General features: G+C 46.1%; 1 protein-coding gene and 1 pseudogene across 1 annotated transcript in view; one reads left to right on the plus strand and one right to left on the minus strand.

Moving 5' to 3' along the window:
* The window catches only part of SPTLC2 (serine palmitoyltransferase long chain base subunit 2), a 96,777-nt gene extending 76,527 nt beyond the window's left edge, over window positions 1-20,250 (minus strand). The window contains exon 1 of the mRNA XM_055538756.1: window positions 19,952-20,250. Within this exon, the coding sequence (XP_055394731.1) occupies window positions 19,952-20,083 (132 nt within the window). The 5' untranslated portion in view covers window positions 20,084-20,250. The remainder of the gene's footprint in view (window positions 1-19,951) is intronic.
* LOC129620722 (protein transport protein Sec24C-like) lies at window positions 1,994-6,755 on the plus strand (annotated as a pseudogene).
* Window positions 20,251-20,880: the final 630 nt, after the last annotated feature.

A 20,880-nucleotide genomic window follows, 5' to 3' on the forward strand; every position in this document is an offset into this window, starting at 1 on the left:
TGTCTCCTGCACTGGCAGGTGGATTCTTTACCACTGTGCCACCTGGGAGGCCCTTGATGTGACTGTTGTTGTTTAGTCATTAAGTCATGTCTGACTCTTTAGCAACCCCATGGACTGTAGCTTGCCAGGCTCCTGTCCATGGGATTTCCCAGTAATCCCAATAATACTACAGTGGGTTGCCATTTCCTTCTCCAGGGGATCTTCCCAATCCAAGGATCGAACCTGCATCTTTTGCATTGGCAGGCAGATTCTTTACCACCAGGGAAGCCCATCTGATCTTAGAAGAGCAGGGAGAGATCCCCACTGAGGAAAGGCCACGTGAGCATACTATGAGAAGTGTCTACAAGCCAGGAAGAGAGGGTCCTCAGGAAGAGGGTCCTCCTCAAGAACTGAGCCTGCCAGCACCTTGATCTTGGACTTCCCAGTCTCCAAAATAGTGAGAAACAAATATCTGTTGTTTAAGCCACCCTATCTATGGTATTTTGTTAGAGAAGCTTGAGCTAAGAGAGAGGTAAAGGGACATAATGCATATAACCTACTCTCAACTGGTTCAGGAAAAAAGAAGTGTGTGTGTATGTACGGAGAGAGAGAAAATAATAGGGAATTTTCTTCATGAACCATTTGTGAGTCAGCAGCAGTTATAATGTACCTTTATTTTTTAGTACTTCAGTGCATATTTCTAAAAACAAAGACATCCTCTTACCTAACTACAGGACAATTATCAAAATCAGGAAATTGCTAGAATACTAATATGGACTTTATTTAGATTTTGCTAATTGTCCTAAGAGTGTCTTTTATAGCAAAAAAAGATTTGGATAATGCATTGCATTCTCTTTCCTTTCAGAAAAGAAAAAAAAGGAGGGGGGTTTCATTGTAAAATAACTAGAAGGAATAATCCTGAGCAGAGGTTTCAAGAATCCCATAAAAGCAAACAAAGCAACTATGCAATGAAGCAATAATGAGGAAGTAATTATTTGAAAGTGGAACCTTACGTTTGTGATATAAACACAAAATCACAGAAGCATGATTTCTTTTAAAGCAAACACACACATTCCCACTGAACGTGACAGCAGGGGACAGGGCCTGCCTTAGCGCCGCAGAACGTGCCCACCTGGCGGAGAGCTCGGGGCAGATGCTATTTTAAAAACTAAAGTTCAATATGAACCACCCATTACGCCTCAGCAATCAAAGGACTGTTATGTCTTTTAAATGAACCCTATTCATTTCCAGCGATATGCTGTGTTGTTCCTTAAAAATCAGTTCTGCTGAAATGGTCTTTTCTTGGAATTTTCCTGCAATGTAGTAGCCTCTCTTACTGCCTACCACACATACTAGAGAAAATAGTTTGGAGCTTTACGCCCATCACACAAGCTATGCCACACTCTGAACGTGTTATTTCCAGAAGTGTCCTCATTTTGAAAAGCAGGGAGTCCACATTTTTTTTTTCTTGCAATCTGGATAAACTCTTGATTTCTTGTTGATTAGTATCTCAGATGGAATGGACTAAGAAATGCTTCCAGAGCCAGCTGTATTTTCACATGACCATATTCCTCTTGCAAACTCCAAGTATGTACGCTCTGCGTGATTTCAGTCTGCGGCTCCCTGTGCGCTCTGGGCAGTGGTGCTCTGCACGGGAGTTCCTATCATCACCCACTACCCACATCTCTGTAGCAGTCCTCTGTCTCCAGATAAGCATCGAGGTAAGACGGATGAATGTCACAGGAGACAGTGTGCCAGAGCGGGTCTGCGCAAATCTCACATCTTCCCTGAGGTCTCTCCCACCTCTAGCGTGTTGTACGCCTGTAACGCAGTGCTCGCCACCCTGGCTTTGTAGTAGCCGCAAACTGGAAAGGCCACCAGAGTCACATCAGTCTCCCTTTTCTGGGAATATTCCCTCACACCAGGGGTGGGCGCCTGGTGGTCACACCTGTGCAGTAGGACCCAATTTCCTAGCTCCCAACTGGCTGGCACAGGGGTAGGCACCTCTGCCAAAATGAACCTAGTTAACTCTCTCACACGGGGATTTAAAATTTCATTGGTGAAGGAGTCTGAAGGGCACTGGACCGCCAACATCCTGGGGAAAAGGTCCGCAACCAGCTGCAGGGAGTAACTCCCAGCACTGCGTTACTTCCTGTCATTTCCCCTTTTCTGAGTGGCTCCTCAACGCCTCCCCACCCCTCCTTTCGCTTGCATACTCATCATCCTGACAATAAGTCGCCTTTTTGTTCAGTGAGAGTCAGCTGCTATCAACTGAAAGAAATTTAACAGACACAGATTCTGTGTTAAAAATATTTTAGAACTTTTTTTCTGCACTTACTAAAATAGTTTTTTGTATGTTGGCACAGCCTGAAAACTTTTAGGGCTTTAGCAAATTTTAAAAACTGGCTCCCCATGTTATCAATTCTGTGTATTTGGAATACTGCTTACGATCTTATCTAGGATAAGGGATACCTGGCTAAACATCGTAAGTACTTACTTCTTTATATTAAGCGACATCAGATTCTAACTGCCTGCTGTAAGTAACCTCTCCCCACATTCTCATTAATACACATGACGACAGACCCCCCAAAAAGGGGGGAAAGTCAAAACTAGCATTTTTTAAAAGGACAACAAATCAAAGAGGCCATAAATCAAAATTTAGATAATATTTGTCTGCTAAGTTTGTCTAACTACAGAGAACATGCTCATCACCATTAAATAAGACTAATTTTCCACAGCAGAAAAATCACAAAACAAAGGGCAAGTAATAGGTTATTTAATACAAGATTTCAAGGAAACTGGAAGTGGAGCCTAGGAGCCTTGACGTTAGCAATGAAGTCAAGCCTGGATCTGGAGCTGGGTGAGATCAAGTCGGGCTCACTGGTTGGATAACCGGTCAGCTCCACCAGGGCTGCCTTTTGGGCAGCCCCAGCCCAACTACTCAGGGTTATCATCCAGCTATGGTGGGCAACCAGGACCCATAGCTGCCTCTTCGCCCCATGGAGCCGATAAGGGCCCGGTACCAAGCTCCCTGCAGACTTCTCCCCCACCTTCCCCAGGAGCACCTCCAGCCTCAACAGCACAGAGCCCTTGTGGCCAGACAGCCTATGGCCAGTTTGGCCAAGAAGATGCACAGAATGGGCCAAGCTCCACTGTCCAGATGCACAGGCACCCTGGGTCTCAGCCATCTGGGTCAGCCCCATCAACACTGGTGGTCAGCCAGCCAGCTGGCTTCAGCCCTCTGGCCCTCCCCCGACAAAGGCACAGGTGACTGCTCACCTGGCTGGAACGCAGACGGGCAGGGCTGTGGCCCTCCCACTGTGAGGCTAGGCTATGGCCCACTAACATCACTGCCCCTTAGTGTCAAGAAGGCTCCCTAACCCTGGTCTGTATGGCTCCTACCCTCAGGGCCACCCTGGGGCCCAGCCTCCCCAGCGATCTGTCCCAACACGGGCCTCCAGCTCCACACTCCGAGCTGGACAGCCAGAACCAGCCCAGTCATGTGTCCTCCTCCCCTCTTCAAGCTCTGCCCCCAGCATCCAAACGGCTGGCCCCCAGGACCACAACCACCCATGCACTCTTCCCAGAAGCTAGGCTACCAGCTGCAACAAAACGGCTCCTGTGGACCAGCCGGGGGCCTCGGACCAATTATGGAAGTCCTTACCCAGGAGCAGCCACTTTCGTAAGGCAGCCAGGGCTTCCCAACCACTGCCTCCTAAGTGCCTGGACACTGATGCCATCCCAAGCCCTACTGCGGTTACTGAGGATGACAGGAACAATCGGGGTTCAGCACCATCTGTTACTGGAATACGGGGCCAGGTGCCTTCCTTAGTCACCACCAACCTCCTGGTGAATGACCAAGGGAATGCAACCCCCGATACATCTGATGCACAACCTACACTACCCCGTGCCCATCTGACATGGGTAAGGCTCAGGTGCCCTGGCAGCTGTCATCAGGCCGCTGGCAAGGCTGCCCCCAGAGGAGGCTTCACTGTGCATCACTCACCATGGGGCACCGGGCCCTTAGCACTGCAATCATTGCAACCATGTGTGTGCCCTTCGTGCGGTTCCCTGAGGGAGGGAAGAACTTCCAGTGCTGCTTTTGCAGCTGTATCAGTGATGCTCCCCCACCCCCAGTGTTCTCAACATCCGGCTCATACCAGCAAATATGTGGGTGCTTATGATGGTCTTGAGCTATCCCTGGGCTCTTACAAATTCTTGGCCACTGTGGATGACTGCAAGAACACCAAGTTCCCCAGGACTCTTGCCTTTATCTTCGACTGACGTCTCCTATAATGGCACCAGGAGTGGTCCTGTTAGGCTCCTCTGTGAGCAGCTCAAGGTACTGTTAGACTTTATGCCTACGGAGGGTGGGCAGAAGAGTCAGTGATCCCCATTGGCTTCGTCACCTATACTAAGGTGCTCCACCTGTACCATGCAGAGAGCTCACTGGCCCAACTACAGATGACGGTTGTATCTGATGTGGGTAACATGCTGGATGGCTTCCTGGTCAATGTCAATGAGTCTCGGGCAGTTATCACGGCTTACTGGATCAGATTCCAGAAAAATCTGCAGACACAAGGGAGACAGAGACAGTATTTGCTCCAATTATCCAGGCCAGAATGGAGGCTCTGAAAGGCTGCAGAGTGTCCAGGGAAGCTGTTTCTGTTCCACACCTGCCTGCTCACTGCAGAGGCTCCAGGGAGACTGAATAACTGAGATGACAGGAAGTTGATCAGCGTAGACAAGAGGACTCTGTTTCAGCCTCACCCAGGTGCCTATCAGATCCTGGCCAAAGAATGTGTGGCCCAAGGCTATGGTGTAGACCTCGCTCTCTTCCGGAGCCTGTGTGTGGGTATGGCGATGCTCTCTGCAGTACCCCAGCTCACTGGTGGCTCTCTGTAACATACCTGTTTTCAGGTGGAGCATGACCAGGAACGGTTCCTTAGAGACCAAAGTCAGGATCTACAGAAGGTCATTGGCTTTGATGCTGTGCTTCCGGTCCAAACAAGCACTAGTGTCCACGCTGTAGATTTCTCTGGGGCTTTCTACACGAGTGACACAACAGATGTGGGGCTGGATGGGAACAAGATGGTGACTGGGGGTTTAGGCATAACGTTTGGCTCAACGAGGGGAGCGGAGCCCTGCAGTGTGCTCTGCTCTACCCCGGCTGTGCAGGGCAGCCACGGCTCTGCATCCACAGCCTGGGGCGGGGCGGGGGGATTCTGAACAGCCCTGTGAAGATTATTCCTGAGGCTGTCATCACTCGGTGTGCCCAGATGTTGGCCTGTTACAGAAAGAACTGTGCGAGCTCCTCCTCTGTAGGACAGCCGATCCTTTCCGAGGGTATGAAGCTGCTCCCAGTATACCTGAACTCTGTGTTCAAGAGTGATGTCCTGGAGCTGAGGTCACTACTGATGGCCATGCCTAAGTCCGACAGCTGGTTACCTCCACGGACGTGGCTGAGACCAATGTCTTCTCCTATCCTCAGCTCCTACCACTGGCAAAGTCTCCCATTGAGAAGACCACTAAACCAGTAGTTGGAGCATCTAGAGTGTCTAAGCAACGGGGGTATGTATTTGCTGGAGAATGAGCACAACCTCTTCCTTGGTGGGAGCAACTGTCCAGCAGGGTGTTGTACAGAGCTTCTTCCGCATGACCTCCTTCAGTCAGACCACAGTGGTTGGATGTTCTGCCAGTTTTGGATAATCTGCTGTCCAAGAAGGTGCGAGGCCTCACTGATGGTCCGAGGGCACAGAGATGAAGCTTATCTGGGTGAAATGAGAGGACAAGCTGGAGATGCAGTGCAACACCTCCTGGTGAAAGACAAGAGCCTGAGTCGGGGAGGATCCCATGGGGACCCTCTCTGTCACAGGCACAAGGAGGTTAGGACAGCGACTGGGCTAGAGCACGTGGGTAAGCAGCACAGGGTCCAGGCCAGCCTCCAGAGAGTACCAGGACAGCAGAGAAACTGGGACAGCTCCACAGCTGGCAAGTCACATAAGCTGACCTTAAAAGAACGTAAGGGACACCTTCACTCTGGGCTCAAGTACCCGACGACTCTGCCATGCCCTGCTGTTGGGAGGGGCCCTTATCCCCTTACATTACCCTCCTGTTCCTGCTAATCCTGTTGTGAGGAATGCAGTTTCTCAGCTCACTGTATGTGATTTGGTGTTAGGGGCTTTGGAGCCACACAGACTCTCGCAATATTACATGTCCCTTTGTACCAGCCTCCAAGAAGAGAATGGCAGGTGAGGAGAGTAGGGATCTCAGGGAGAAGGGCGGCTAATTCAGCCGTGTTTCATCAACAACTTGCTATGCTCGGGATAAACACACACACATGCACAAGAGCAGGGTATAAACCACAGACAGTGGAGAGAAAAGTGGTCAGTCTTCTAGGGTCTAGAAGTCAACAGCCAACTCATTCACTGAGGGGGGTTGATCAGCTTTCTCCTGCAGTGACTGGTGATCCCTTGGTGGAGAGAGGCACATTATCAGACACGAATGGGCCCGGGAAAAGAGCTGCAAAGTGTCCTGAGACCCAGGAGAGGTATCAGCCTTGTTTCCAGCTGCACAGGCCCCAACGCTGGACGCTTCTGCAGGGAGCCTAATCACCAACTTGCAATACCTCATGGAGCCAGCCCACATCTCACTCTGAGCCCCTGCTGGAAACACCGCTCTCCAAGCTGGAGGCTGACAGGGAGAAAAGCAGAGGTGGCTAGCCTTTCCTGCCAGGACACAGTCTCTCCACAGGCTTCGGTGATGACGGTGCCTGACGGCTATCTTCCAGGAAGACCTGGCTGGGGCAGCACAAGGGCTGGCCTTGACAGTGACCAGGTTTGCCTGCTCCCAGCCTGGGATACTCCTGCTCTGGACCTCCCGTTTCTCTTCATTAGTTTATTTTTCAATGCATCTTCAATTTGTAAAGAAATAAAATTAAGTAGGGAATTCCCTGGTGGTCCAAGGGCCGCAGAGCAGCTAAAAAAATTAAAAAAAAAAACAACACAAAAAAAACCATTTTAAGAAAACTGATCGTTTAGAGGAAGAAAAAAAAAAGACACTCTAGTTAGAGCTTTTCCTCCTACCATACTGTGGAAGAAACAGCTAAGTGGCCCCCTGTATACATTCTCTTTAAATTCCCTTTAGCAATGGATGCTCTTCAGTTTTCTCTGTGTACAAGGCTACCCAGCTACATACCACATTCCCCAATCTCTCTTGCAGCAAAAGACAGCCATGTGAGGAATTCGGGCCAACAGGAAGTGAACAGAAATGATGGGTATACCAGGGCTGGAGTACGTCCTTTCAAACAGCAAGTGCTGCTTTCCCTCCACTTTCCCACCTCTCTGCCTGTGGCCTGGAATGTGATGTGGTTGAAGATGTTAACTGAAGACAGCATCCTCAAAGAGTGCAAGACAACAAAGATTAGATCTCACACCCTACCTACTCAGGACTACCTATCTCCCGATTGTAAAGAGATCGTCTCTACCTTATTTTTTTAAACGTCACACTTATAGCAACAAAAACAAAACAAAAAAATCAAAAACACTGAGACTTTTGCTTCCAAGCTGGAGTTAACAGGTAGAGCCAAGCCATCACTTTCACAGAAAACCTAGATAAAACTATATAGATTACTCAAAACAAGAAGTAGTTTTAAAAACAATGAGAAACTGTTTTCCACGCAAAGAGGACAAGGTGAACTAAGATTCCAGAGAGGGAAGAGCCTTTCCTTAGTGAGCTAAAATCAGTGGTCATTTTCTCTCCTCACAGTATTCATAGAATCTGATCATGAACAGATCATAACTAGACTTGCCATGGGCACAAGAGCTCTACCAAGGAAGAGAAAAACCAACAGAGTTTATAAGAGCTATATAAGTTGGTGTGAAGAGTCCTGGATATGTGACCAGTTTTCTGCATAGGACATTTATCAAGTGCTGGAGAAGCTAGGGAGATGACTAGAAAGGTGACGTGCAGTCAACTACCATCTTACCACACTTCGGAGGCAAGGTCATGCTAGAGGGAGGAGCCTGCAACACACACACAATGGACCCCATCCTTGAGACACTGTGTTCACAAGAGTGAACCAAATCTACCTAAAAACTGCCCAGCCCACCAAACTCAAGACCTGGTTAGACGGAGGTGCCCAGGCCCTTCCCATATCTCTAAGAGAGCAAACGGCAAAAGGCAAAAAAAAAAATGACTTTAGTCTCTGCCGGTCTTTTATTCATAACAGCCAGCAACCAATCAAAAACCCTTGCTTTCCCAGGAGGCTGGGAGAGAACAGGAGCATGACTACGAGAGAGAAGGCCCAGCACAGAGTAGCTTTATATTTCAGTACTGCTGGTCTTGGGACATGTGTTTCCCTGGTGGCCCAGGTAAAGATTCTGCCTGCTAATGTCGGAGATATGGGTTGGGAAGGTCTCCTGAAAAAGGAAATGGCAACCCACTCCAGGACTCTCTCCTGGGAAATCCCACGGACAGAAGTGTCTGGAGGGCCAGAGTCCATGGGGTTGCAAAAGAGTAGGACACAACTTCGCGACTAAACAACAACAATAAAGTCTCAGGGTATCTCTCACACCCTGATCCCTCCCTTTAATTTCATGTCCCCAGAAGTATAGAATCCTCCTGTTTAATTTTTTTTAACATTTCTAAAACTGCAAAAATAATTTTTGGACATCAGACTCTGGGAACCCAGAGCCCCCTTTCTACCAACGAGCTCAAAATCAGCACGATCATCTCATTCTTTTCACTCATTCAGCAAATATTTCATTTCTTTTTATATGTAAAGATCTATACCCTGTATTTGATGATGCAAATAAAAGGTAGTCCTTTTTCAAGTCCTCAAGAATTTTGCAATTTTAAGAGAAAAAGAAGAAAAGATCATCATGATTTCTGAGATAAAAGAGACTAGAGAAACCTTTTTAAAGGACACTATCTAGAGGGGTTTACATATAAACATGCAGAATGAAAACTGCACACAAAGTGAGGAGCATTTTGAGCACAAGTATTTCTCAAGTTGTCTCACTTTTCCTCTTCACATGACTAACGACAAAACCAAGGAAGATTTAAGCAATCTGTCCAGTCACAGGAAAGCTGGATTGAAAGTCAAGATGAGAATGCAAGTTTCTACATTTTCCACTTACTGCCGTTTCTTAGTCATTCCCTGGTGGCTCAGATGGTAAAGAATCTGCCTGCAATGCAGGAGACCCAGATTCAAACCCTGGGTTGGGAAGATTCCCCTTGAGAAGGAAATGGGCACCCACTCACTCCAGTATTCTTGCCTGGAGAATTCCATGGGCAGAGGAGCCTGGTGAGCAAAAGTCCATGGGATCCCAAAGAGTTGGCCACGACTGAGTGACTAACACTTTCTTTCACTTTCAGTCATATTCCTGAGATATTCTATGAATCAAATTTACTTTTAATTATTTCATAGATAATATAACTTAATCTGATTGTTTAAAAATTATCAGTGGCTTAAAACTTTCACTTTAAACTCAACCTTTGTGTTCATTTTTTGCTATTCATATAATTAGCTATTTTTGCTATTCATATTATCAGCTATACATGAATTGAGACAGAGGCTGAGTTTCATTTCCCCTACTAAGAAAATGTCTGTTTCTAGGAAACCAGAACTAACACTAATTAACTTAGCTATCCTGAAAATAACCTGCTTCCTTTTCCTACATACAAACCACGCCTGTACAGGAGGCGATAAAGATATCACCCTGTAGTGTGTACAGCAGAGGTCTCTAACGGGTACTTCTATCACAATCATGTGTCTGTTTTAACACTGGTTTGTCTTTTTTTTCGGCCATGCTGCATGGTGGGATTGAACCCAGGCCATGACAGTGAAGATGCCAAGTCCTAAGCACTGGACCACCAGGGAACTTCCTTGAGTTGTCTTTTTATTGTTGAGTTAGAAGAGTGCTTTATACATCCTAGATAACAGGCCTCTTATCTGCTATATGATTTGATTTTCAAATACTTTCTCCCATTCTATGGATTCTCATTTCACTTTCTTCATGGTCTCCTTTGAAATACAGTTCTTAATGTTGATCCAGGACAATTTATCTTTTTTTTTTCCTTTGGATGCTGATACTTTTGGAGTCATGGACAAAAAAAAACCATGGCCTGATCAAAGTCTACAAAGGTTTATCCCTATGTTTTTTTCCTAAGAATTTTGCAGTTGTAACTCTTACATTTAGGTCTTTTATTTTTTGCATGTGCCAGCTGCCCCCACACCACTTTTTAAAAAGGTCATTCTCTCTCCCCTTGAATTATCTACTCTTGTAGACAAATCAGTTGACCACAAACGTAAGGGCTTTAGTTCTGCCCCAGCCTGAGATCCCTGCACTGGCAGTGCCGGCTTAGCCACTGGAGTATCAGGGCAGGCCCCACGCTAAGTTTTGAAACTGGAAAGGGTGAGTGCTCCAACTTTGTTCTTCTTTTTCAAGACTTTGTCTATTCTGGGTCCTTTATGTTTTCATATGAATTTTAGGGCCAGATTTAAGTATTACCAAAAAATCCAGCTGATACTTTGATAGGAGTTGCACTGAATTTGTCAGAGAAGGCAATGGCACCCCACTCCAGTACTCTTGCCTGGAAAATCCCATGGATGGAGGAGCCTGGTGGGCTGCAGTCCATGGGGTCGCTAAGAGTCAGACATGACTGAGCGACTTCACTTTCACTTTTCACTTTCATGCACTGGAGAAGGAAATGGCAACCCACTCCAGTGTTCTTGCCTGGAGAATCCCAGGGACGGGGGAGCCTGGTAGGCTGCCGTCTATGGGGTCGCACAGAGTCGGACACGACTGAAGCGACTTAGCAGCAGCAGCACTGAATTTGTAGACCAATCTTAAGTCTTTCAATCCCTTAACATTTGGATGTCTTTGCACTTATTTAGATCATTTATTTCTTTCAGAATGCTTTTGTAGTTTTCAGTATCCAAGTCCTGCAATTTTTCTGTTGCATTTTTCCTAAACGTTTAATTCTGTTTGATGCTGTGTGTGCAAAAGGTGTGCTTTACTGGCTTTATGGAAATTAATGCGAACCGCCTGCCCTTCCAGTTCATGCCCACTACAAAGGCAGAGGGGAGGGCACAGGCCTAGAACATGTTAGAGGTGGAAGAGAGCTCAGAAAATGCAGGATTCGGGGCAGACCTGCACTGGCACACAGATCTCCTGCAACATCCGCCTGTCGTATCTTGGTGCTTGTCTAAGAGACAGCAAAGTGCTGCAGAGATGTGGGTGATGAGAGACAATGATGCCTCCTGTGCAGAGCATCACTGCCCAGAGCACACAGGCTGCAGCTGACGGAAACCAAGCAGTGCGTGCACACATGGAGGCCTGCATTTATGAATTATCAACAGGAATATGGTGACATCAAAATGTAGATTTATTTTACGGCTGGCTTTGGAAGCGCTTCTTAGTCCACTCCATATGAGGTAACTTCACAAAAAATCAGGAACTTATCCTGATGGCAAGGAAAAAAAAGTGGATTCCCTTTTTTTCTAAATGTGCCTGCCAAAAGAAAGAGGACACTTCTGGAAATATATGTTCAGAGTGAGGCATAGCTTGTGTGATGGGAGTAAAGCTCCAAACTATTTTTTCTAGTATGTGTGGTAGGCAGTAGTGAGAGGCTAGCTCATTTCAGGAAAAAGCCAAAGAAAGATCAGCCTCTATAACCAACTCTCAAGAGATGAAATCTATTGTCATTCCTAATACCCAAAGTCCTCAAAAATTAATTTAAGTTGTGAATTGTCAAATCCAGTGGCATGACAGATTAAGACAAACCTGAATACAACCTGGTCTTGTTAACTTACTACCTGGGCCAGTTATTTAAATGGTCTGGAATTCAGACTTGTAAAATGGAGATAATATTCACTTACCCAAGCTCCTGTGAAGATTAGATAGGTAAAAAACCTGGGAGAGGCTCTGACCACAGTAAATTGTACCTATTACTATGACTTAAAAATTTTTTTTTAATTTACTTTTGGCTGTGCTGGGTCTTTGCTGCTGCATGGGCTCTTCTCTAGGTGTGGCAAGCAGGGCTACCCATCGCTGTGGTGCGCGGACTTCTCACTGCAGGGGCTTCTCTTGTTGCGGAGCACAGGCTCTAGGGCCCGCAGGCTTCAGCATCTGTGGCTCCCGGGCTCTAGAGCACAGGCTCAGCAGCCGTTGTGGCGCACGGAAGCTTAGTTGCTTCTCGGCATGTGGGATCTTCCTGGACCAGGGATCAAACCTGTGTCTCCTGCATCGGCAGGGGGACTCTGCAACGCTGAGCCACCAGGGAAGCCCCTTATGGCTATTATTATCCTTAGTTTCTCACCACCAAGCTTGTTGCTTACCCCTCCTTACTGAAACACCCTCCATTTCCTTGGGCTTTCTCACACCACTTCCCAACACCTCTTCTTTCCCAATCAACTTTCTTCAACGGTGGTGTGTGTGTGCATGTGTATCTTCTCCCAAGAACACTAGGATTCCCCAATATTACATCCCTGATGCCTCCTCTGCTTGCTTAATGCCCTTTTCTATCTACTTTACCAACTTCCATGGCTTCAGCCACCACCCCTTCATTCCTTCAACTAAGATCTCCTTAGTTCCTATCACAAACCAGGCACAATTCAAATAGTAAAAGCTGAGATGTTTGCTGAAGGGCCTTATTTATTAAGCAGAAAGAGGCTTATTATTTAGAATAATTCAAAACCACCACACTGGACTGGTCGGTACTTTATCTGTAGTTTCTAAAGCTTTCCAAATCATAAAAATTGTTGAATATTTTCCCCAACCTCAACATATAGAGTAACACTGGATCACATGCATAGGCTCAGTGTAACTGCATATTTTTTACTCTACTTAGAAATACCAGAAAACAGCAGACTGATTTACAACAGATCACATTCGAAAATGAGCCCCCAACACAGGGTCCCAGCCCTTTAGGGTCTTACAGTACACATGTATTATTTCTACAGTCAGAAGGAAAAACTATTTTAAAACAAAAGGAAAAATCACCACTTTAATCTTCATAATGGGTCTTGAAGGTAGTCTTAAAGACAACAAATGTTACAATAAATTTTCTGAGCTTGAATCAGGCAAGAGTAAAGGGTTTACTTGCTTAATTCACATTAAGTCACAAATTACAAATTATATTATACAAGTCTTCTTAGAAGCAATTCAGAAGGCAACTGGCTTTTGAGGCCACAAACCATGTATTTAATCAAGTTAAGGCACACCCACTCAGAATGCAAACACAGCCTCTACCCATCCCTCTCAATTGCCTATTCTGCCAATAAACACTGCTTCTTTCTTTCAAAAATGGAATCTAATTGAATCTCAACCAATTAACTACTTGCTCAGAACACCATGAAGTTTCTAGGCCACCTAGGCCAACCTTAAAAAATGGGCAAGCCTGCCTGCCCTGAATTCCCAAGTTCTAAGATACTATATTAAGAATACGGTGGGGGGGGGGGGGGGGGTACGGGGAAAAGAATACAGTCATTTATATGCTAAATACTGGTCTCATTTCCCAAGACTTTTTATTTTTTTTTTTATTTTTTCCCCAAGACTTTTTATTAACGAGAATTCCTTAAATGACTCTGGAATCTTTCAGATCCAACTAGTAAGACTTGAAATGTCCTTCCTCTTGGAACAAAAAGCACTTGAAACAAACATCTAATCCCATGAGTTGTAAACAGTTACAACATTATTTCTGCAAAGCTTTGAGGTCTTCTGATGTCTCATCAGGCCCTGTGAAACCTAAACAGGTATATTCACCACTCTAGCTACTCCTCCAGTTCCTGTGTCATAACCAACTTCTTTTCCCAGGTACTGTTTCCTCTCAGTGGAAACAAAAGCTAGTAGCTACTTAGTAAACCACCTTTCATTAGTTATTCATTTGCCTTCTTCTAAGTAGCAAAACCAGTACCTTGTTCTTTCTACTTTATTTATCTTACTACTTACATAAGAACATAACTTGTGCGCCAATTCCTTAAGATAAAATCTTATTTACTGGGGTAACTAGAAGGCTGTGTCATTCTTCTAATATCTCATAAAACCATTCCTAATGGGCTGGTGATGGACAGGGAAGCCTGGCATGCTGCGGTGCATGGGGTCGCAAAGAGTCGGACACGACTGAGTGACTGAACTGATACTGAATGGGAAAAAACTTACATTCAAACTCTCTTAAAGGCAGATCATTTTTTTCTTCTATATTGTTAACTAATTTAGGAAAGTTAAATGTGTAAACAAATCTCAAAAGTTCTTCAAAGAAATGGAAGACAGAAAAAATGTAATGTTAACAAGGAGCTTTAAAAGTAGAAACCAACAGTACTACATTTCAGGGGCAACCAAAATATGGCATTTATTTAACCAAATGTTAAATCCACAGTAATAAACTCTTGGTAATTAAGATCACTGAATACTCCAAATTGCTGCTAAGAAAATTTCCTGCAAAACCTCTAGAGGTCTTTAAAAATAGGATAGAATCATCTATCAAGATTAGTTTTAATGATATAGTTTTAATAAAGTCCTACAAATAGATAAAGGGACTGAATTACATAAACCCCTAAGGTTCCTTCCAGCTCTTAATTCTGCCAAAGCTTCCAATTCTCTTTCAAAGCTTCCCTAATACTAACTGCCACCCTTTACCTCAAAAAATCTTGACTCTCTTCTCTCACTCCCTCTGAATGGCAGAGAAGAAAAATTACCGCTTCTCTTCCTTGTGAAAACTCTTATCTACCATCGTCATTAAAAACAGTAATGTCTACACCTTTAAGGATGGCTACTGTACAGAAAAAAAACCTAATTTTCCTGTGATATCTCTCCTTAATTCTCACACTGCTATACCACTAACACTTCTGACCACATGTGTGTGCGGGGGGATTGGGGGGGGGGGGGACCAGTGGGGAGGGGGACTGCTACATACCACCAAGCAATACTGTGACACATCTGGGTGTCCTGCAATTTTTTTCCTTTTTTTAAAAAAACTGAAGAATATTGCTAATTTACAATGCTGTTAGTTTCAAGTGTAGGTGTCCTACAATTTAACTCGATTCTACACTACCAGGGGAGAGCATCAGATCCCACAGGGAAGAGTTCAGTCCAACAAGCCTGCCCTGCTTCACCCCCAACTTCACATGCCAGTATCAAGTCCTGTGCTTCTGACCAATCAGAGGCTCTGGGGATCCCTTCCTTGTGTTTGGTTAATTTACTAGAGCAGCTCACAGATCCCAGGAAGAATGTTTCCTCACTGTTTACCAGTGTGTTATAAAAGGAGGTAACAAAGGATACAGATGGAAGAGAGAGGCAGGCAAGGAATGTGGGGAGGGGCACAAAGCTCCCAGGTGCGCTGCCGTCCCAGCCCCTCCACGTGGTCAGCAACCCAGCAGCTCTCTGAACCCAGTCCTCTCTGGACTTTTATGAAGGCATCATCACGCAGGCATGATTGATCATTAACTCCATTTCCAGCCTCTCGCCCCTATCTAGAGAACTGGGGGTGGGGCTGACAATTCCAAGCTTCTTTTCTGGTTTTGTTTTATTATTTTTGGCTGCATCGGGTCTTAGTCGTGGCAGTGGCATTCGGACCCCGTCGCAGTGCCGGGACTCAGTCACTCCGTTGCATATAGCATCTTAGTTCCCCGACCAGGGACTGAACCCATGTCCCGTGCATTACAAGGCAGACGTTTAACCACTGGACCACCAGGGAAGTCCCAAATCCCAAGCTTCTAATCATGACTTGGTCTTTTTGGTGAGCGGGGCTCACATTCAGGAGCCAAATGAGAGTCAGCTCATTAGAACAAAAGATGTTTCTATTATCCAGGAAATGTAAAACAGTCAGTAACTGGAGGTGGAAGACCAAATATTAGAACAAAAGATGCTTCCAGGACTTTTACCACTTAGGAAATTACACAGGAGTGGGTGTAGATATATACATATTTTTCTCCTATAAATTTCACAGCTACGGTAAGAGAAAAAAAACAAACAGAAAAGAACAAGTGTTGGTGAGCATGTGGAGAAACTGGAACCCTTGCGCTCTGTTGATGGAAAGGTAAAGTGGTACAGCCACCGTGTCAAACAGTAGCTGCTGCTGCTGCTAAGTCACTTCAATCGTGTCCGACTCTGTCTGACCCCATAGACGGCAGCCCACCAGGCTCCCCCATCCCTGGGATTCTCCAGGCAAGAACACTGGAGTGGGTTGCCATTTCCTTCTCCAATGCATGAAAGTGAAAAGTGAAAGTGAAGTCACTCAGTCGTGTCCGACTCCTAGCGACCCCATGGACTGCAGCCTACCAGGCTCCTCTGTCCATGGGATTTTCCAGGCAAGAGTACTGGAGTGGGGTGCCATTGCCTTCTCCGAAAACAGTAGCATGTTTCCTCAAAAAAATGAACATACCATATGATCCAACAATTTCACGTCTACGTACATACCTGAAAAAACTGAAAGCATAGTTTAAGAGTTATTGGCTGACAGTGGCATTATTCACAACAACTGAAACATGGAAGCAACTTGAGTGTACACTGACAGATGTATGGCTATGCAAAATGTGGTATATATACACACAACGGAATATTATTTGGGCTTTAAAAAGGAACGAAATTCTGATACATGCTACAACATATGTGAATCATGAGGATGCTATGCTAAAAAAAAAAAAGTCACCAAAAGGCAAAAAAGTGGAACGTGGAATGGTGGTTACCAGGGACTGGAAGGAGGAGAGAATGTGAAGATACTGTTTAACGGGTACAGAATTTCAGATGAAACTGAAAAGATGAAAAGAGTTACATGACGAAAAGAGTTATGGAGATGGATGGTGTGGATGGTTGCATGACACCATGAATTAAGTCCACTGAATTGGACACTTACAAATGGTTAAGACGGTAAATTTTATGTTACGTGTATTTTACCACAGGGGGAAAAAAATTGGAAAACAGAACACAAAACCAAACAATAATATCTGATTGTTTCATATTGCCCTTTCTACCACAGCATCTATTGATATTTACTTAAACTCTAAACCCAAATCCAACAAAGAGGCCAGCATACACATTCATCCCTTCAAACACAGAAATGTAGACTCCTAAGAGCATAGAGGGATCTTAGAAGTTTCTAACTTCTCTTCTATTCATTAAAAGACAAATGGGGGACGTCCCTGACGGTCCAGTGGTTTACATTCCATGCTTCCAATGCAGGGGGCTCAGGTCGATTCCTGGTCAGGGAACTAAGATTCCACATGACTCAGGGCATGGCCAAAAAACAAAAAAGTGGAATATGTGAGGAAATGAACTTATATCTCAGATTTAAAAACCACATTACATTCTCTTTTTAGTACAAGCAAGACGCAAGTCTGTGCACTTAACATCTCAGGTGTATTTTTATGGTATAATTTGCCATATTTCCCCCAGAAACTGGGGGAAAATACACAGAGCACTAGAGTGCTCTGGGGCACCACAGCATATCCCTTCAGTTAAAACAAACACAACTCTAAAAAATATTTTAAAGATATTCTTGCTCTCATGAAATTTCTTTTGCTTAAGAAAAACAAAGTGGGAAAAACAACACCCCACTGCCAAGTCCTCCTATTAGTATAAAAGTTAATACCTAAAGTTTTTGTCTTTAAAAAAAAAAAAGACTCACGAGAAATTGTTTTCTAGAAGGGATAGTGCAGCCCCTAGTATTCTTTGGGCACTCCACCAAACCATTCTTCCAAATGCCACCTGTGCATCTTGAGTGAAATTTTTCACTAAGATATATTAGAAAAAGTCAAGTTTCCCAATTATATAGATTTTTAAATTTCATTTCAGCAGCTTAATATTTCTTCAGTGTTATCAGTCAGCAATCTCTGAAGAAACGTCATGCCCACCAGTGCTAAACAATTCAGGATCATGGGACGGAAAAATCTTATTTACTATGAATACTAACTCCGAACACAAGTATGTTAAGTGAAAAGAGCACTTAAACCAAAGCACCTTTAACGTGTGAACATCTTTCTCTTGATTTCCTCCTCACTCTTAAATATCATAATGCACTTGTTGGCCTGCAATGTATTTTCTGATTTCCACCATTAGGTTTCCCTGTTAGTCTCTATCACAACAATTTTATCTTATTAGCCATTGCTAGGAAAACAACTTTTTCAATGGGCTTATAATGAGCTGATTCTTATCACTTCCTGTCTCACACAATTACTTCTTCAAAAATGGAAACAAAACTTTTGAGTCTGTGTATGGAGAAGGCAATGGCAACCCACTCCAGTACTCTTGCCTGGAAAATCCCATGGGCGGAGGAGCCTGGTGGGCTGCAGTCCATGGGGTCGCTACGAGTCAGACACGACTGAGCGACTTCACTTTCATTTTTCATTTTCATTCATTGGAGAAGGAAATGGCAACCCACTCCAGTGTTCTTGCCTGGAGAATCCCAAGGACGGGGGAGCCTGGTGGGCTGCCGTCTATGGAGTCGCACAGAGTCGGACACGACTGAAGCAACTTAGCAGCAGCAGCAGCATGCCTTAAAACTTCAGGGGAGGCCAAGACTCTTTTAAGTATTTCCCCTCTAACTGTTACAGACTTAATATCTCAACAAGACCTGGAGAAACACCTATTTTCTGTTTCATGCCAGATAGTATCAGACCTATCTATTGTATTTACTGATTGGGGGAGAAGGCTGGCACATATTTATGGTAATAACAAATTACAACAGTCACATTTCCTGCTATGGGGAACAGACTACTTCCGAAAAAAAAAAAAAAGATTTCCTTAATTTCTTAACGAGATTTATCAGTATTAAAGTCAACCGCAAATATCACAACACTCTTCCACCAACACTGACCTTTCATCTTTTTAACCAGCTTCTCTTTAAAAACACATTTCAGTATACCTGTCAGTCCACAGAACTGTAAAGTTGACAGTCATTACTGCTTTGAATTCAGAACTTTTCAAAATATTTCAGAAATGCCAGGGCTTGGTTGGTGACTCAGCCTTGGTGAATTAGTAGACAGACTCATTGCAAGTTGTGCGTTTGGGCTCAGTCTCCTCTGACTCTTTGCGACCCCATGGACTGTTAGCCCTCCCAGCTCCTCTGTCCAAGAGACTATCTTGGCAAGAATACTGCTGGTGTTGGTTGCCATTTCCTTCTCCAGGGGATCTTCCCAACCCAGGGATGGAGCCTGCGTCTCCTGCATTGGCAGGTGGATTCTTTACTGCTGACCCACCTGGACTTCCCTCATCACAAGTCATCACCAGGCTAAAAAATTCCCTTGCTATCGTGATAGCACTCCTGCAAAGGGTCAAAAGGACCACCTGATTCAACTTGGAGCCCGGGATGGGGGGGAGGGGGATAGCTCACCTAGGACCAAGACCATCGTTTTAGGACCAAGACCACAGTGCTTTTAAGCCTCTGGACTGGGTTCACTGCCAGGTTTGTGGTCCAAAGTCTTGCTTTGCAGAAAGGGGTAAGGAAGAGATTGGGTGCGTTTCCAACTGGTACCACCTCCTAACTTTTCTTTGCCTCCTGAGGATTCTAAATGTGGTTTTCCCTGGAGGGCTTCAGAGCTTCTAGGAGGAAGCAAAACCACCTGAAAGGGCTAGAGGAGGGAGCCTCCGGAGGGGGAAAAAAAAACAAAAAACAAAAAAACCAAGAGCCCACGAGTGGACCCTCCCAGGCTCCGAGGGGCAGGGGGCACTCCCTGCCTCCCCAGAGCGGCAGCACCCACTTCTGGCGGGATCGGGTAGCAGAAGCAGAGCCAGACCTCCCGGGTGGGGTGGGGTGAGGTGGAGGAAAACCCCAGGCGCAGAGAGATAGGGGAGCCCCAGCGGCCGCCCTTGAGCCTCCCGGCCGCGGGAAGGCCGGATCAGCGCCAGGACGCGGCCGCCGGCACCCCTGAGCCCCGCGGACGGTCACTGCGACCTCCCTGCCGCCTCTCCTCACGGGCGCCGGCTCGCGGGCACCGGGCCCCCAGGTCCCCGGCCGCCTGGTCCCTCCGTACCTGGCTGGCAGCGGCTGCGGCGGCCGCGGCGCTGTTCCTCACGTACCCGTTCCGCACCTCCCCGTTCGCCACGCAGCTGTTCGCCCGCACCGGGCGACGGCAGCAGCAGCAGCCTCCGGGATCCGGCCGCATCGTCCCGGCGGTACCCAGGCGGCCACAGGCAGACGCTCTCTGTAGGCGGCGGCCGAGGGAGCGGCCGCCCCGAAGTCCCGCTCCGCGCCCCTCCCGCCTCCCCGAAACCGGAAATGGCTGCACGCCGCCGCCGCTTCCCTGCGGGGCCGTCACGCGGGGGCGGGGCCCACTCCCGCCGAAGCCTGCAGCGCGCCCAAGGCGGGGCCCCCGGGAGCTCGAGACCCGGCAGAGGGGAGCGCTCAAGAGTGGCGTGCGCCCGAGGGGGCCGCTGGCCAATCAAGAGCGGGGGAGGAGGCGGACCCTCGCTCTGCTTGGCCAATCACGGGCTAGAACGACGCGGTTTCGCGGGTGTGTCAGGAGGGTTTGTTGGAGGGGGACAGCTTGGACCTCGGAGCTGGGCTGAGCCCAAGTCTCTAGAGCGGGTTCCCGGTTCTCTTGGACTGGTGGCGCCCTCTTTGCCTTTGCCTCCGGGGAAGTGCTCGGTTTGAGTCCCAGCCTTGTATTTAATTAGCTAATTCTTTCTTTACACGATACCTTTTTTTTTGACATTGCCTCGCCACTCTTCAATGCTCATCGTAAGTAACACAGTTTAAGTAATAATTCACATGTCTCTTTGCCCTTCACATCTGTTCAGTTTCAGGGTTTTCTGTACAATTTCTTTTGTACAGAGAGTCAAGAAACTTGGTCTTGTTCCAGGTCTGCCAGTAACCAGAAGCTAAACCTGAGTAACCACTTTGGGAGCCAAATTCTTTAAAATGGAGTGAATACTTCCTGCTTAATAGACTTATTGCAAGAAT

Source organism: Bubalus kerabau, chromosome 10, assembly GCF_029407905.1.
Source record: "Bubalus kerabau isolate K-KA32 ecotype Philippines breed swamp buffalo chromosome 10, PCC_UOA_SB_1v2, whole genome shotgun sequence".
Taxonomy (NCBI): Eukaryota; Metazoa; Chordata; class Mammalia; order Artiodactyla; family Bovidae; genus Bubalus; species Bubalus kerabau.